This window comes from Crocuta crocuta, unplaced genomic scaffold (assembly GCF_008692635.1).
Source record: "Crocuta crocuta isolate KB4526 unplaced genomic scaffold, BGI_CrCroc_1.0 scaffold48, whole genome shotgun sequence".
Lineage (NCBI taxonomy): Eukaryota > Metazoa > Chordata > Mammalia > Carnivora > Hyaenidae > Crocuta > Crocuta crocuta.
In genome coordinates, this window is record NW_027533089.1 from 3,163,622 (window position 1) to 3,182,648 (window position 19,027).

The window sequence follows — 19,027 nt, forward strand, 5'->3', positions numbered from 1 at the left end:
TTGAAAAGGCAATTTCGGTAATCAAGAACACTCAGTGGGAGTAAGAAATATCGGTCACTGGGTAGTATTCCATCATAGACTTGTGACTCAGTGGCACCGAGTCTTGCCACCGAGTATAGAAATGTCCCATTTTCTGTAATCACGACGGTTATAGTACAAGCTGAAAGGGGATATTTTCTAAGTCATCCCTCAGGTCTCCACCATAACTCTCTCCAGATAAGTCCTCTTCCTTTGTGGTCCCTTCACACTCTATTTCCACATCATGGACTCAAAAGATGATCGTTGGCGAACACTGCAAGGCTTGCCCAACCTTGTCCCAGAAATTAACTTCGAGCTGACGCCTCCTCGCTTCTCCCCACTCCAGCACGCTCCTTTACCTCCGCGCGCGACTCCCCGCCCCTGGTGTGTCCGTCGGGCCCCGCCCCGCCCGCTGGTTGGCTGTCAGGTGGGAGGCTCGTTCCGTCCCTCGCCATTGGCCGCTCAGGGGGAGGTGCGTTTCCCGGCTCCCGATAGGTCGCCCCTCGGAGACAACTCTAACAACCGCGGAGCGCTTGTCATTTCCGGGTAAGATGGCTGCGGTGCGAGTGCTGAGAACCTGGAGCCGGAATGCTGGGCGGCTGGTAAGCGGTTGGGTTCAGGAAGGAGTGATGTGTCGGGAGTATTCCCGGGGAGCTGTGTTACTTTGTCTTCCGAGTGCCACGCGGAATGGGCACGCGGGATGGAGCGGTAAAAGGATGTATGCCAAGTGAAGGGCCGAGAAGGTGGTGAGCGGACGGCTCTGGAGACCCACTCCTCCCTTACCTGGCCACGCTTCTGTGACCACTCGCTCGCGTTCCAGATTTATCTCCACCCAGGCTCAATTGGCCTTTCACCCGTTAGCGTTTTATTGAGCTCTATCTAGGTGCTAGGCATTATGATACGCGCTGGGGATGTGGAGCTATATATTCATTAAGCACCCACTGTGCGAAACACTGACAACACGACCCCTGCCTCGGAGAACTTACAGTCTAGAGGCAGAGACCCATGAAGCAAAGCATAACACCATGGACTCTTGCCTCCGAGGAGCAGAGGCTTACACGTCATCTGTGGACCTGTATTTCTCTCCTGTGTCTGCGCCACGTATCTTTCCAGCCTTCTTATCACCAGAGCTCCGACCCCCCACTGTCTTCCCTGAAGTTCCCCCCTTTCAACAACCTTTTAGCACCAAACACCTAATATACTAGTAATCATAGTGTTTCATCCTGTTTGTGCAGGGTTTTACTTTCTGGCACCCCACTTCCCTAAGGTCTTAACAGTGATCGACCCCTGATTTTACTAAATTTGTCAAGAGCCTGCTGTGTACCAGGTACTGTGCTAGCCACTAGGGATGCAAATATGAATAAGACCACCGCCATCTCAGAGTAGTTTCAGCCTTTTGGTGGAAGACAGAGGAAAGAGAGAGAGACATAAACAAGCTATTATAACAGCTTGAGAAGTGCTATGATGGGACTTTATAGAGTTATATGAACACATAGGAGGGGTCTCAGGGGTCTGAAAGGAGTTCTCAGAGGATACTGTGTAACTTGAGATTTGTACCTTGCTAGGTGTTGGCCTCTCTTTTGAGAGTTCTCCTTGTTTGGCTTCTGTTAACACTAGTTTCCTAATATTTTTCTTCTATGTTTGCCACTTCATCCTAATCTCCTATTTTCCTGCCAACTTTTAAATATGTATAGGTGTTTCTAAGGGCTCTGACTTTGGCCCTCAGCACTTTTGGCACTTTCTGGACTATTTCAGCCACTTTGAATTTAGTTGCCATTTATGTGCTGATGATTCCTAAAGTTCCCCAGTCTTCAAGCCAGCTCTACTCCAGTCCCATATATATTCTACTGTCCTGGGAATCTCCAATTGCATACATACATATTAAGTATTTTTCAGCTGCAAATAATAAAAGCCCAGCCAATAAATGGGAAATTAAATATCTATGCATCCCAAAGTTCGATGGAAGCTGGCATGGGTTAAGTGGCTCATATTTATCAAGGTTGTCATTTCAGCAAGTCATGTGGCCTTTTCCAGATGGTTACAAGAGGGCTGCTACAACTTCATATTCAAGGCAGGAAGGAGAAGGGGTGGTCAGACTCATTGGTCAGGACTATGTCACGTGGCCACAGCTAGCACAAGCAGTCTTGTTGCTAGCTGTAGCCCCATCACAGTGTCTGCCGTAATGCCTCAGTAGCACATCGGATTCTAGGTTCCAGAACTAAACCCTCAAACCTGTTTCTCTTTTGATTCTAGCCTGTAAGTCTCCAAAATATAGTTATAATTCTCTGCCGTGCCCCTAACTGCTGCTATCCTGGTCCGTCCAGGGTAAGGACTAATTGGACTTTCTGCCTCCAATCTGGTGGCTCTCCAACCCATTCTCCATAGTGTAGCCAGGATGACCTTAAAAAGTAAGCCACAAATTTGAGAATGTCATTTCCTTGCTTAAAACTGCCCTCAGCAAAATGTCCAAAATTTACAAGACTATGAGGTAGTGTATGATCTGGACCTTTCCAAATCTCTCAGGCTTCATTTTTGCTGAAGTTTATCCATCCCAACCCCCCACTCTGACACATCCCTCACCCTTACCCCATACTAAACTACACGGGAACTGTATTGAACTTCAGTTAATTGAGCACACTGCTCTCTCTTGACTCCAGACTCCAGACCTTTGCACATGTATTTCCTCTGCTTTAAAGACTCTTGCCTTCCTTCCCTATGGCCTCATCTCCTAACACACCTCATCCTCTGGATTACTCCTACTAATCCCTTAGATCTTACTTCAAGTTCATTTTCCCCAGGTAGGTTCCCTCCTTTGGGTTCCTTTAACACTCTGTTTCTCCCATTGTAACACTATGTCCTAATCACCAATGTCCTTGTCTTTATCTTTGAAGGCATGGACTGTATGTTCCATAAGAGAAGGAATTAACACCTATTTTGTTCTCTACCTACATGCATTTGACTCTTAATTAACTTATACTGAATTAACCCTGAATTTTTCTGTTTTACTGTCTTCCTGTAATGAAGCAGTTTGAATTCAGGGACTGTATTCTGTAGCTTACTTAGCTTTGAATTCCCAAGCCCAGCACGATTCCTGTTTTCAGGAGTGCTCAACAAATGCCTGTTTAATTATTATTTATTTCCTTACTTGAGTCTGCTAAACCTTTGTTTCATCTCCTATTTTTTATATTCTGCTTCCAGGAAAAATATATTTTTTGACTTGAAAAATTATTTTTTCTCTTTCTCCCTCCTGTTGCTTTTTTATCTTTCCATTCAGCAACTTCATTCATGTTTTTTAGCCTTCTCTTAATCCATTTAGTTGCTGTTTATGACTTAATTCCTGTTGCACTTAAGTTGCTTTCTCTTTTTCCACTACAAATCACTTCAGGAGCCTGTTCTTTCATGCCTTAAATACTATATTACTTTCTTTTTCCTCTCTTACTTGGCTTTATCTGTTATAATCTAATCAACAAACTGCAACTAGATTAATTTCTTAATCCTTTTTCTCCAACAACCTATAGTGTAGGAGTTCAAACTCCTTAACTTGACATTTACAGTCATCAATAATTTGGCCCTTGAGCCACTTACACTGCTCCCTTTTATAAATTTGATCAAGCCATTCAGTGCCCCTGGAGACAAGTTCCCGCAGCAGTTCCTTTATGCTGTTTCCTCTGCCTTAAAAGTGCATTTCTGCTCTTTAATTATTAATACTTATGATGCAAGTCCTCAACTTTTCCTCCAAGAGGCCTTCCTAGGTCAAACCAACTGGGAAAAAACAAAGCAAAACACAAAACTCTACGCTTAAATTCCTCTAACACCTGCTGCCGATACTTATTACAAAAAATAGAGCATACACGCCCATGCAGGTGTGTGTGTGTGTGTGTGTGTGTGTGTGTGTGTGTTTCAGTTAGCTCATAAATTCAGGGATTATTGGGATTATTTGTCCAACGTAGGAAGAAAGCAGGGATTATTTCTCCTACTTATAACAATGTTTTGTGATTGAGCTTTGGCTTTGAAGTCAAATTTACTTGGTTTCAGAGCTGAATTTTGCCTTTTGTTTGCCATGGGACCTTGGACAAATCACTTTACCTCTCTGATCATTCGTTTCTCATGTGTTAAAGAGGACTTATATGCCTATTCTAGACGATAACTATGAGAAGAAGATAACTATGAGAAGAAGATGGTGCATTTAAAGACCTTTAAAGTACCCAGCAGATAGTAGGCATTCAATAAATATTTGGTAGTTTATGCCCCCTTTGCCTGATTAGTAGATCTTCAATAAAACTTGTGATGTTGAAGGTAGGACCTTCTATTAGTTTAATTTTCTTTCAAAGTTCTTTTAAAAGAACTATTTTTTTTCAAATCAAGGTGAACCTGTGTAATTCAAAACTTCCATTTACTGGCCCTAAATTAAATTTATGAATGTCTGATGAAGCAAAGGTTGATTTACATCTTTGATTTTGGTGTCAACCAAGAGCCAGGGTTATGGGAGTTGAAGGAGAAAGGAAAGACACAAAAAATGGGGGCTTGGGAGAAAGCATTCTTTGACAATCTGCTAAATTTTAAGCTATCAATTTGAGTTAGATTTGAATGTTAATCCAATGTTAATAAGAATAAAATACAGATATTATAAAGATTAGTTGTTTTCAGGTTAGCTCTTAAAATAAAACTAAGATGCACGATTTAAGATTATTTGTGTTTTATTTTTTATTTTTTATTTTTTTTTTTAAATGTTTTATTTATTTCTAGGAGAGAGAGACAGCGTGAGCAGGGGAGGGTCAGAGAGAGAGGGAGTCACAGACTGAAACAGGCTCCAGGCTCCGAGCTGGCAGTCAGCACAGAGCCCGACGCGGGGCTCGAACCCACAAACCGCGAGATCATGACCTAAGCGAAAGTCGGACGCTTAACCGACTAAGCCACCCAGGCGCCCCTAAGATTATTTGTGTTTTAGAAAGGGGATCTTTAGTTTTTCTTTGCCTTCAGAAATCAGTAACAGCTTGGAAATTATGGTGAAATATCACATAGTAAGTTAAACGTATTATTCCTATCAGTAAACCAAATATTTGTTTTTATATTATTTGCTGTCAGAAAAAGAACAAAATTCTTATTTATAAATACATATTATAATATGACTGTAAAACATACCGTGTACTATAACATAACTTTGAACTTTTAAGGGCTAATGTATAAAGTATAAAGTACATTACGATAAAGTAATTTTTAAGTAAAAGTAACTCCTACATTAGTAAAAAAAATCTTAAGTACATGACAGTATTCTTAGATACATTAAGAAGATTAAAAATTTCTATACATTACATTTAAAAGTGTGATGTAGTTAACCAGGTATTAATAACATTGAAATATTAACTTTCAAAATAAAATAGTCTACCTTTCAGACATTTAGGTTTTAATATATTAAGTTAAATAAATTCAGGCCCACTTATTTCTATTATATATTGTCATACATTAGTCTAGGATATTATATAAAATAGTTGCATCTAAAGAGTCATCTGTAAATTCCAGTAAGGAAACCTTTCTGCACAGCGTTGTACATGTTTTTCAGTGTCTTTAGATAATAAAAGTCAGTTTTGAATTCTTTAAGTTTTATTTTAGGAAGTCTTTAATGACTGAACTATACTTACAAAGTGATGTGTTTGTACAGAATACATTGTTAAAATTTCTTTACTTTTATAAGAAATTTTAGACAAGGATCAAAAGCACATAAATAAATCTGACTCCAAGGATATAATTTTATGAAATACTAGAACAACAAAATGTTCTTTGGGTGCTAGAGTTCAAATTCCTTTGATTTCTTGAACAGAAATACAGTACTTAAGAAATAACCAATCTTAATAAACTTGATTGTCCCTGACACCAGGTTTTGGCCAGTTCAGATTTTAGCCTAGATAATTTCATATTGTTTGTATTTTGATAATGACTGTTCCATTTTTAGCATAAACTTGAAACTGAATATATACTTACAGAGATAAGCCATCAAGAACATTCATAAAAGCTTTTACTTTTTTTGTTTTCCCATCTTTAGATTTGTGTTCGCTACTTTCAAACCTGTAGTAATGTTCATGTTTTGAAGCCAAAATATGTGTGTTTCCTTGGTTATACTTCATTCAAGTATAGTCATCCACATCAGTTGCTAAAAACAACTGCTGGTAAGTATGATCTCAAAATAGCCCATGTGAAATAAGGTTTTGTATCTTACTCAGAACTTTTTAAAAAGTAATTGAAGACTTATCGAAGTAAAAAAAGTTAACTTTTTCTGTCTAGCTTGGGTCTCTTTGCTCTCCCCGAATCTGTCCTTTTCTTATATTTTTTCTGTGACCCCTCTCCTCTTTCACATCTTTCCCTTAATGCTTATGTCTTCAAATGTGGGAAATGGATTGTCTTGGGTCACCTGTTCTTTTCATCTGACTCAGCTGAGTGCAATAGTCAGGTCAGTTATTGACTTAGCAGTCAACACAATATAAAACAAACAATAATGTATCCTTGTATTGTCACTGTATTATTGAGTGGATGAAACATGTACCTCAGTCTGTTGTGTTAAGATTGTGTGATAAAACCAGCCTGAGGTGCTTCTAAAAGCAGAAAGTTCCCGGACTTTTACCTTTAATTACCTTTCTCCCATCTTTTTCTACCCTCTGTAAAGAACTTGAGGCTTCAGGTATTAGATCTGGCAAGTGCACTAAAACTTTTTTTCCCCAATGTTCCATTTAGAACTTTGATAATGAACCCTAGACTTCTGTTACATCGTTAAGCTTTCGACAGATACTTGGTGCCTTAGTCTGTGCTAGCAGTGAAAAATGGGGGAATTCTGGGCAGATCCAACCCCTGAGATTAGTCAGTCCTTCTATGCCTTTTATAGGTCATCTTTCACAACATCCTAAGATATATAAACCCTGTCTTCACCACTTTTTAAAAAGATTTATTTACTTATTTTATTTTTATTTTTATTTATTTTGAGAGACAGAGAGCTTGTGCATGCACACACATGCATGTGGGAAGGTGTGGGCAAGATTGAGAGAGACTCTTAAGCAGGCTTCACACCCACTGGAGACTGATCAGAGGCTTGATCTCACAACACTGAGGTCATGACCTGAGCCAAATGCTCAAACAACTGAGCTCAAGAGTCAGACGCTCAACTAGCTGAGCCACCCAGGCTCAGATTTTTATTTTTAAAAGTTGATCTTTTCCCTTCTCAGAGAAAATAGAGGTCATTCAAGCAGAAATTCCAACTTCCTGCTCTACACTTTGCACACTTATCTTGAGCTTTGGGTTCTTGGTCTATCAGTTACTAGCTGTGTAACTTTAAACAAGTTACTTAATTTCTTTCTATTTCATCATCTGTATTATGAGTTTAATCATCATATCTAACTCATAGTATTGTTGTGAGAATATATCCATTTAACACAAATATTTATTGATCACCTACTATCTGCCAAGGCACTGTTTTGGTGCTCTGGATATATTCTTTCCTATATCCCCTCACTCTGAATATTTAAGCTAGAAACCTGGAGTCTTCCTGATTCCTGTTTCACATCAAATTGATTACCCAGATCTATTAATTTTATATCCTACGTGATTCTTAAATTTGTCTTCTCTTTTTTAGACAGATTTGAAAATATATAAATATATTACCGTTTCTTACCTGTAGTAGCCTCCTAACTACTTTGTCTGTCCCCTCCTCCCCAACCCCATCCATTACATTCCTGCCAGAGAGATTTGTTTCTAAACTACAGATCTCAAGTTACAGATCTGAAATTGCAGATGTACTCCCTATTGGTTTATTATTCCTGAATAACAACTCTGTCTACAACTTCGTGACCTAAAGCAACAATGAGTTATTATTTCTCAGTATTCTCAGGGTTACCTGGGTGCCTCTCTGCTGGTTTCACTCTGCTGAACTCGCTAATATGGCTGTATTCAGCTAGAGGAGCATCTGGGCTGGGGGGTCTAAGATGGTCTCACATACACGTCTGACAGTGGTGCTGGCTTTCGGGTGGAGCATGTTATTCCTCCACCATGTAGCCTTTCATCCTCCAGTAGACTAGAAGGCTTCCATACTCAGGGATCTCGAGGCAGTATTCCAAGAGGGGTAAGAAGCTGCAAGGCCCTTTGAGGTCTAGGCTCCAGAATTTGTACAACTTCTATATTCTATTGTGCAAGCAAGTGATATGCCAGCATAGATTTAACTAGTGGTGAATCAGACTCTATGTCTTATGGGAGCAGCTGCAAAATATTTATGACCATATTTACTTAAAACTGGCTCCTGATTACCTTTAGGATAAATTACATACACCTCACGTTGGCATGGCAAAGAAAGTCTTTTTTTTTTTTAAGTTTATTTTGTGGGAGAGAGTGCATGTACGAGCAGGGGAGGCAGAGGAGAGAGATCTCACATATTGTGAGATCATGACCTGAGCTGAAGTTGCGAGTCAGATGCTTAACTAAATGAGCCATCTGGGCACCCCAAAGAAAGCCTTTTTAAATCTGGGCTGATTTCTTGTCACATATATTATCTTCAGCCATACGGAGTTGTGTGTTATTCCCTGACCATACTGTGCACAATATTTCCATGTTCTTCTTGCACATGTTCCTTGTGTAATATTGTTTTGTATAGAAGTGCCATAATATATTTACTTGTCAGTTTTTGGTGACTTAGATTGATATTCCAGGTCTTCATTTTAACTCTGTGATAACTATTCTTGAGCCCAAATCTTTTTGTACCTATCTTAATTATTTCCTCAGGGGAGAAAAGCCTTAAAGGTAAAATTGCTTATTGAGTCAAAGATAAGGGCTTTTTTTTTTTTTAATGTTTATTTATTTTTGAGAGAGAGAGAGTATGAATGGGGGAGGGGCAGAGAGAGGAAGACAGAGGATCCGAAGCCGGCTTTATGCTCTCAGCTGTCAGCACAGAGCCTGAGGCAGGGTTTGAACTTGTGAACTGTGAGATCATGAGATCATGACCTGAACTGAAGTTGGACACTTAACTGACTGAGCCACCCAGCCACCCCTCTTTTTTTATTTTTTTAGAAGTTTTTGATACTTAACACCAAACTATTTTTTCAGAAAGGTTCTAGTTTATACTATGAACAGCAGGCTGTGAAAGGACCCAACTTACTAGATAGAGAAGAAACAAGAGGTACCTAATACTTCCATATCAAAAATGTATTTGTATTTCTTAACCATTAACTGACTCCTCATATTTATTAAAGAAAATTTTACTACCTTAATCAGCTTGTTGTGTGTTTTATAAGCAATTTTGATTAACAGCTGTCTAAAGATAGAGGAGCACCTTTTTTTTTATTAATTTTTTTTAATGGTTTTTTTTTTCTTTTATTTCTAGGAGAGAGAGAGAGACAGCATGAGCAGGGGAGGGTCAGAGAGAGAGGGAGTCACAGACTGAAACAGGCTCTAGGCTCTGAGCTGGCAGTCAGCACAGAGCCCGACGCGGGGCTCGAACCCACGAACCGCGAGATCATGACCCAAGCGAAAGTCGGACGCTTAACCGACTAAGCCACCCAGGCGCCCCTATTAATTTTTTTTTTTTAATGTTTGTTTATATCTGAGAGAGAGACGGGGTGCCAACAGGGAGGGGCAGAGAGACACAGAGACAGAATCTGAAGCAGGCTCCAGGCTCTGAGCTGGACGCAGGCCTTGAACTCACGAGCCGTGAGATCATGACCTGAACCGTGACTGAGCCACCCAGGCGCCCCTCGAGGAGCACTCTTGAGTCAGTTCAGAGCCATGTGTCCCACGGAAGAGTGAGAGGAACCAGACATGCTTTCTGTTGACCAGAAATACTTTCTCTTGGGAATAATTACCATAAAGTATCATCTGCATCTAATTGATACATGAGTTGAAGGTAGAAATTGAAAAAGGGGTAAAAAATGGAAAGAGGACTGAAATTTAATGGTAAGTTGACAGAACGTTGTTTGGACAGATAAAATTTTTCATCAGGTTTTCTAGATGTGGACCTGCCTGATCGTCAGGCACTAAGAAGAATGAGAATAGTTATGTGAAGTCAGAAGAGATCTAAGAGAGGTACATTAATGGTTATTACAGTTTAATAACAGAAAACATGGATATTCAGCTCGCTGGGCCTCTGTACCCTTGTAAAGGAACAGTATTTTGGAAGTTGTAAAATGTAAGTGCTGTGGCAGTATCAGTAGGTCTGTGACACTGAATAATTTATTTATTTATTTATTTATTTTTTATTTTATTTTTTTTTATTTCTAGGAGAGAGAGAGAGAGACAGCATGAGCAGGGGAGGGTCAGAGAGAGAGGGAGTCACAGACTGAAACAGGCTCCAGGCTCTGAGCTGGCAGTCAGCACAGAGCCCGACGCGGGGCTCGAACCCACGAACCGCGAGATCATGACCTAAGCGAAAGTCGGACGCTTAACCGACTAAGCCACCCAGGCGCCCCCTGAATAATTTATTTAAATCTTTGATGGTTATGAATGACAATTATGCTTTTAAAAATTATAAAATGCTTTTTTGTCTGTGAAGTGCAATAGTATCTGCTTCTGCTTGAGAATATTTTCTAATTTTAGCTATAAAAGTATCTATTAGAAATATATTACGTATTTAATGAGATCATTTGTCCTTTTTCCTTGAAGCTCTGCAGGGACAGATTGTTCAATTCAAACTCTCAGACATTGGAGAAGGGATTAGAGAAGTAACTATTAAGGAATGGTAAGTTATTCTGAAAAATATTTTCAGTCAATGTAAAAATAACGTGTGCCAAAATAAGTAGGAATTATTTGAGTTGAGAAGCTTCTTTCTTTAACAGTGTTTTTTTTCTTTTTTAAAGCAGTAAGTTACTTTGTATTGCTAATATGTTAATACAATTTATCATACATCAGGATATTTTATTTGATGTAAGTTATTAAAAATTATGTTTTCTTCTCTTAAAAAATTTTTTACTGCCCACCCATCACTTCAGCTAAAAAAGAGAAATTTCAAAAAAATTTTTAAATGTTTATTTTTGAGAGAGAGAGACACAGAGTGTGAGCAGGGGAGAGACAGAGAGAGAGGGAGACACAGAATTTGAAGAAAGCTCCAGGCTCTGAGCTGTCAACACAAAGCCTGATGTGGGGCTCAAACCCAAAGACCGTGAGATCATGACCTGAGCCAAAGTCGGACTGAGCCACCCAGGCACCCCATCTGCTAAAAACTAGAAATTAACCTGTAACAGATGTTAACTTGGTATGACCAGGTGTTTGAATGGCATTTGTGTACGAACTTACTATTTCTTTCCAAACTATTTCAAAATCATAATAGAGTCTAAGCTGTCCTTACCGTAAGAATGCAAGTACATTCAACTCACCATTCCCTGACAGTTTGCCTATATTTTTCAAATAGGTTCAAATATAATACCAACAGGTATCAATCAAAAAATAGGTTTTGAAAAGGCTAAACATTTTTCAGAAAAAGGCTTGAAACAGAAGTAAAAAACCCTCTACTGCCTTAGTCCTCCTTCTGCCTCTTTACCATCTTTCACTTTTTGAAAAAAAGAAAAAAACAAACACTTCTGGGTAGGGAACTGATTTTTAAAGGTATCGAAGTAGCAGTTAAGATGAATAAATAGATACTCTGTCACCGTAGTCTTACATTATTGAAGATTCCCTCAAGAATCTGATTCAGCCACCTGAACATTCTTTTCTATCTCTCCCTATTATTGCCTTGTAAGTTACAAAAGGATAAGGGCATAACTGTGCCTTGCAGTTACATGTCTGGTGGCACAGTGAGATTTAGGAAACGGCAGTGGACCTCAAACCGGAAGAGCCTGCCTCTGAAACTGAGCCATCTTGCCTGGGACTCACTTTGTCTCTACTGAGCCTTTGATTCTCAATGTCTAAAATGAGGGTAACAGTACTTACCCTGCCACCTCACGAGGGTTACTGAGGATCAAATAATGTAATGTATAGAAAATACATTTAAAATCTGCAAAGTATTATGGACGTTTAAGTTACTGATACATTCTTTCTAAGACCAAGACTAGTCTTTGTAGATGATTTTTTTTCACATTTCTTAATTTCTACCTTGTATTAATTCTCTAGAGTTATTTACTTGACATAAGGTTTTAAGGTTCTTGGAAAAGGAGATTATTTCATTCCTAATGAAAATTAATAGTTCGTTAAATGAAAAAAACATATTGGACCAAAGTTTTTCAGCTCTTTTTTGTTGTTGTTGTCTATTCATTTATTTTGAGAGAGAGAGAGAGAGAGAAAGAGAGTACAAGTGGAGAAGGGGCAGAGAGAGAGAGAAAGAGAGTACAAGTGGAGAAGGGGCAGAGAGAGAGAGAAGAGAATCCTAGGCAGGCTTTGCACTGTTAGTGCAGAGCCCGTTACAGGACTCTAACTCATGCGAGATCATGACCTGAGCCCAAGTTAGATGCTTAACCAACTGAGCCACCCAGATGCTCTTAGAAGTTCTTTAAGAAATGTTAACAGCTTTCTTGAATCTGTGTGCTTTTTCTCTAGCTTAATATCTATAAATCTCAGCTCAAGGGGAAAAAAATCTGTGTTGTAATACAGTTTGTAAAATGCTAAAAAGCAGAATTCTGTGCTATACACAGAGAATAGAAATTTGAATGTATCAGCAAACATGATTTAACAGAAGGTGACATGTTTATATAAGTGGTAGTAAAACCTTTATTCTTAGAATTTGTAGGAGCAAATATATGGATAAAGAAGAAAAATACTTCAATTTCAAAAAGTCTTTGATAAACTTCCACAACAAAAGTTTGGATTATATATGTCCTTTCATCATAAAGTCAACTTAGTCTGATATTAGTACAGCCAATTTAGTCTGATTCTGGTACAGCCACTCCCAACTCGCTGTGGGTTAATGTTTGCATGATTTTTTTAGTGTGTGTGTGTGGTATGTGTGTTTTGTATGTATTATCAAATGTGTGGTGGTGTGTGATGTGTATGTGCTAAATGCATGATTTTTATGAGACAATAATGTGGTATATGTCTTGATTTTGTATGTAGTTTATGCATTTTGTGAGTGTTGTGTGTGTGGAGTGTGTGGTGGTGTATGTAATTATGTGTGGTGTGTGTGTTGGGTATGTATGAAGTGTTTTTTTATGTGCAGTGGTATATGCTGAGTGTGAGTGTACAAATACGTACAGTATTTGTGTTTGTGCATGTAATCTATGTGTGGTGTGTGTGTTGGGTATGTTTTATGTGTGACTGTGTGGTGTGTATGCATGGTGTATGGATAATATATTTGTGAAATGTGTGTCTGTTGCATTACAGGTTTGTTGTGTGTGTTATGTGAGTTTTGTCTCTTGTGTGTTGGTTATATGTGTGCTGTATGTTAGTGAGATACATGTATTTGTGTATTTTGTGTGTGTTGTGTGGGTCATGTGCGTGTGTGGTATGAGTGGTATATGTGTAGGGCATGTGTGGTATATGTGTGATGTGAGTTTGGTGTCTGGTGGTGTGTGTGTAATATATGTGTGGTGGGTGTATATGGTGTAAGTATGGTGATATGTATTAGGTATATGCTTTTTCTTTTTTTTTAAATTTTTATTTTAATTCCAGTTAACATACGGTGTTATGTTAGTTTCAGGTGTACAAAGTAGTGATTTGAAGTTACATCTCTCATCTGGTGCTCATCACAACAAGTGCACTCCTTAATCCCTATCACCTGTTTCACTGATCCCTCGACTTCCCTCTGGTAACTATGGGATGGTTCTCTGCAATTAAGAGTCTCTTGGCTTGTGTCTCTTTTTTTCCCCCCTTTGCTCATTTGTTTAGTTTCTTAAATTCCACATATGCGTAAAATCATATGGTATTTGTCTTTCTCTGACTGAGTTATTTCACTTAACATTATATTTTCTAGCTCCATCTGTGTTGTTGCAAAAGGCAAGATTTCATTCTTTTTTATGGCTTTTTCCATTATATGTATATATACCACATCATCTTAATCCATTCATTGATCAGTGGACACTTAGGTTGCTTCCATGTCTTGACTATTATAGATAGTACTGCTTTAAACAGAGGGTGTATGTATCCCTTTGAATTAGTGTTTTGTATCCTTTGGGTAAATACCCAGTAGTATGATTGCTAGATAGTAGGGTAGTTTTATTCTTTAACTTTTTGAGGAAAATCCAGACTGTTTTCCACATTGGCTGCACCATTTGCATTCCCACCAACAGTGCATGAAGGTTCCTTTTTCTCCAATCCTCACCAACACCTGTTTTTTCTTGTGTTGTTGATTTTACCCATTCTGACAGGTGTGAGGTGATATTGCATTGTAGTTTTGATTTGTGTGTCCCTGATGGTAAGTGATGACGAGCATCTTTTCATGCATCTGTTGGCCATCTGGATGTCTTCGGAGAAATGTCTGTTCATGTCTTTTGCCCTGTTTTTAATTGGATTATTTGTTTTTTGGGTTTTGAGTTTTGTAAGTTCTTTATATATTTTGGATACTATTACATGTGTCATTTAAAAATATCTTCTCCCATTCAGTACATTGTCTTTTAGTTTTGTTGGTTGTTTCCTTCACTATGCAGAAGATTTTTATTTTGAAGTAGTACCAATAGTTTATTTTTGCTTTTATTTCCCTTGCCTCAAGAGACATATCTAGAAAGAAGTTGCTATAGCCTATGTTAAAGAAGTAACTGCCCATGTTCTCTTCTAGGATTTTTATGGTTTCAGGTCTCACATTTTGGTCTTTAATCCATTTTGAGTTTATTTTTGTGTGTAGTGTAAGAAAGTGGTCCAGTTCCTTCTTTTGCATGTACCTGTCCAGTGTTCCTAACACCATTTGTTGCACCAACTGTCTTTTTCCCATTGAATATTCTTTCCTGCTTTGTCAAAGAGTAATTAACCACATAATTGTGAGTGTATTTCTGGATTTTCTATTTTGTTCTATTGAAATATGTGTCTATTTTTGTGCCAGTTGCCATATTGTTCTGGTTACTCCAGCTTTGTAATGTAACTGGAATTTCGAACCCTACAGCTTTGCTTTTCTTTTTCAAGATTGCTTTGGCTCTTCAGGGTCTTTTGTGGCTCCATACAAATTTTAGGATTATTTGTTCTACTCCTGTGGAAAATGCTGTTGGTATTTTGATAGAGATTGCATTAAATATATAGATTGCTTTGAGTAGTATAGATATTTTCATAATATTCTTCTAATCCATGAGCATGGAATGTCCATTTCTTTATATCATCTTCATTTTCTTTCATCAGTTTTTATAGCTTTCAGCATACCAGTCTTCCACCTCTTTGGTTAGGTTTGCAATTATAAATGAGATTATTTTCTTCATTTCTCTTTTTTCTGCTTCAATAGTGCTGTATAGAAATGGAACAGATTTCTGTACATTGATTTTGTATCCTGCAACTTTACTGAATTCGTTCATCAGTTCTAGCAGTTTTTTGGTGGAGTCTTTTGGATTTTCTATATATAGTACCATGTCATCTGCAAATAGTGAAAGTTTTACTTCTTCCTGACCAACTGGGAGGCCTTTTATTTCTTTTTGTTGTCTGATTCCTGTGGCTAGGACTTTCAGTACTATGTTAAATAAAAGTGGTGAGAGTGGGCATCTTTATCTTATTCCTGTCCTTAGGGAAAAGCTCTCAGTTTTTCCTAATTTAGGACGATGTTAGCTGTTTATATGGCCTTTATTATGTTGAGGTATGTTCCCTCTAGACCTGCTTTGTTGAGGGTTTTTATCATGAATCGATATTGTACTTTGTCAAAAGCTTTTTCTGTATCTATTGAAACAATCATATAGTTCTTACGTTTTTTTCTTATTGATGTGATGTATCATGTTGATTGATTTGCAATATTGAACCATGCTTGCAACCCAGGAATAAATCCCTCTTGATTATGGTGAATGATTTTTTTAATGTATTGTTAGATTTGGTTTGCTAGTATTTTGTTGAGCATTTTTGCATGTGTGTTCATCAGCGATATTGGCCTGTACTTCTCTTTTTAGTGGAGTCTTTATCTGTTTTTTTGTACCAAGGTAATGCTGGCCTCTTAGAAGGAGTTTAGAGGTTTTCGTTCCTTTTCTGTTTTTTTGGACTAGTTTGAAAAGAATAGGTATTGACTCTTCCTTAAATGTTTGGTAGAACTTGCCTGTGAAGGTGTGTGGTTCTGGACTTTTGTTTGGGGGGAGTTTTTTCACTACTGATTCCATTTCTTTGCTGGTTGTCTGTCCAAGTTTTCTGTTTCTTCGTTGTTTCAGTTTTAGTAGTTTATATGTTTCTAGGAATTTACTCATTTCTTCCAGGTTGTCCCAGTTTGTTGGCAGATGGTTTTTCATAATGTTTTCTTATAATTGTTTTTATTTTTGTGGTGTTGGTTGTTACCTCTTCTCTCTCATTTGTGATTTTATTTATTTGAGTCCTTTCTCTTTTTGCCTTAAAAAATATGACTGGAGGCTTATCAATTTTATTGATTTTTTTCAAAAGAACCAGGTCCTGGTTTCATGGATCTGTTCTATTGTGGGTTTTGGTTTTTGTTGTTGTTTAGTTTCTATATCATTTTTTTCTGCTCTAATCTATATCATTTCCTTCCCTCCGCTGGTTTTCAGTTTTGTTTGTTGTTCTTTTTCTAGCTCCTATAAATGTAAGATTAGATCATTTACTTGAGATTTTTCTTGCTTCTTGATGTAGGTCTGTCTGTATTGCTATAAACTTCCCTCTTGGAACTGCTTTTGCTACATCCCCAAAGCTTTGGACCTTGTGGTTTCCTTTTCATTTATTTCCATGTACATTGTAAATTTCTTCTTTTATTTCCTGTTTGACCCATTCATGTTATTTAACCTCCAAGTATTTGTGGTCATTCCATATTTTTTCTTGTGGTTGACTTCTAGTTTCGTAGCATTGTGATCAGAAAATATGCATAGTATGACTTCAGTCTTCCTGAATTTGTTAATGCTTGTTTTGTGGCCTAATATGTGATCTATTCTGGAGAATGTTCCCTGTGCACTTGAAAAAGTTGTGTATTCTGCTGTTTTAGGATGGAATGTTCTAAATATATCTGTTAAATACATGAGCCCAGAGTGTCATTCAAAGCCATTGTTTCCTTATTGATTTTCTGTATACATGATCTTGTCCATTGGTGTAAGTGGGATGTTAAAGTCCCCATTTATTATTGTATTATTATTGATTAGTTTCTTATGTTATTTTATTTATTTATTTTTTTTACAGATAGTTTATTGTCAAGTTGGTTTCCACATAACACCCAGTGCTCATCCCCACAAGTGCCCTCCTCCATGCCCATCTCCCTCCCCCTGCCACACACACCCATGAGTCCTCAGTTTGTTCTCAGCATTCAAGAGTCTCTCATGGTTTGCCTCTCTCCCTTTCCCCCACCATTTCTCCCCTTCTTCTCCCCCATGGTCCTCTGTTAAGTTCCTCCCAATCCTCCTATACGTGCAAACATATGATATTTGTCCTTCTCTGCCTGACTTATTTCGCTCAGCATAACACCCTTAAGGTCCATCCATGTTGCTACACATGGCCAGATTTCATTGTTTCTCATTGCCATGTAGTATTCCATTGTATAGATAAGTTTCTTTATGTTATTAACTGTTTTCTGTATTTGGGTACTTTCATGCTAAGTGCATAAATATTTACAGTTGTTATATCTTCTTGTTGAATTGTCCCCTTTCTTATTATGTAATTTCCTTCTTTGTCTCATGTTACAGCCTTTGTTTTAAAGTCTATTTTGTCTGATATAAGTATTGTTACTCCGGCTTTCTCTTGACATGCATTTGCATGATAGATGTTTCCTCATCCCCACTTTCAACCTGCAGGTATCTTAAGGTCTAAAATGAGTCTCTTGTAGGCAGGATATAGATGAGTCTTGTTTTTTTATCCATTCTGTCACCCGGTGTCTTTTGATTGGCATGGTTAGCCCATTTACATTCAAAGTAATTATTGATAGATATATGTTTTTCATCATTTTATTATTTGTTTTGTGGTTGTTTCTGAAAATTTTCCCTGAACTTTTCTTATCTTTCTTTCATGGTTTGCTGGGGTTTTAGTGATATATTTGGATTTCTTTCTCTTTATTCTTTGCATATTTATTAGTGGTTTTTTTATTTGTTATTACAATTAGGTTTGTATATAACATCTTCTGTGTATAGCAGTCTATATTAAATTAATGGTCATTTGAACACATTTTGCTCCCCATGTTTTAGGCATATGGTGTCATAGTTTATAGCCTTTTATATTTTGTGAGTACTTCGACTGATTTTTTTTACAGAAGTATCCATTTTTACTGCTTTTGTGTTTCCTGCCTTTATACCTTCACTCTCAGTCTATCCTTTCCATTCAAAGAGACCCCTTTAGGGGTGCCTGGGTGGCTTAGTCGGTTAAGCGTCCGACTTTCGCTTAGGTCATGATCTCGCGGTTCGTGGGTTCGAGCCCCGCGTCGGGCTCTGTGCTGACTGCGAGCTCAGAGCCTGGAGCCTCTTTCAGAGTCTGTGACTCCCTCTCTCTCTGACCCTCCCCTGCTCACACTGTCTCTCTCTATCTCTCTCCAAGAAATAAATAAAACATTAAAAGAAATTTTTTTTAAAAAAGACAAAAACACACAGAGACCCCTTTAATATTTCTTGCAGGGCTGGTTGAGTAGCCATAACACCTATAATTTTTGTTCATTTGAAAAACTCTTTATCTCTCCTTCTATTCTGAATGATAGGCTTATTGGATAGAGTATTCTTAGCTGCAGATTTTTCCCATTCAGCACTTTGAGTATATCATGCCACTCTCTTCTGGCTTGGAAAGTTTCTGCTGAAAAATCCTTTAATAGCCTTATGTGATTTCCCTTGTATGTTACTATCTTTTGTCTTGCTGCTTTTAAAATTTCTTTATTACTGTATTTTGCCAGCTTGGTGTGGATCTGCTTTTGTCAATTTTGGGGGGGCGGTTCTCTGTGTCTTCTGGATCTCGATATCTATTTCCATCCCCAGATTAGAAAAATTTTCAGATATTTCTCTAAATAAATTTCTGCACTCTTTTCTCTCTC

At 38.0% G+C, this 19,027-nt stretch overlaps 1 protein-coding gene across 2 annotated transcripts in view; it reads left to right on the plus strand.

Moving 5' to 3' along the window:
* Window positions 1-569: 569 nt before the first annotated feature.
* Window positions 570-19,027, plus strand: part of DBT (dihydrolipoamide branched chain transacylase E2) — a 59,027-nt gene continuing 40,569 nt past the window's right edge. For both annotated transcript variants that reach the window (XM_077746197.1, XM_077746196.1), the window contains exons 1-3: window positions 570-620; window positions 6,059-6,182; window positions 10,648-10,723. In XM_077746197.1, the coding sequence (XP_077602323.1) occupies window positions 570-620; window positions 6,059-6,182; window positions 10,648-10,723 (251 nt within the window). The remainder of the gene's footprint in view (window positions 621-6,058; window positions 6,183-10,647; window positions 10,724-19,027) is intronic.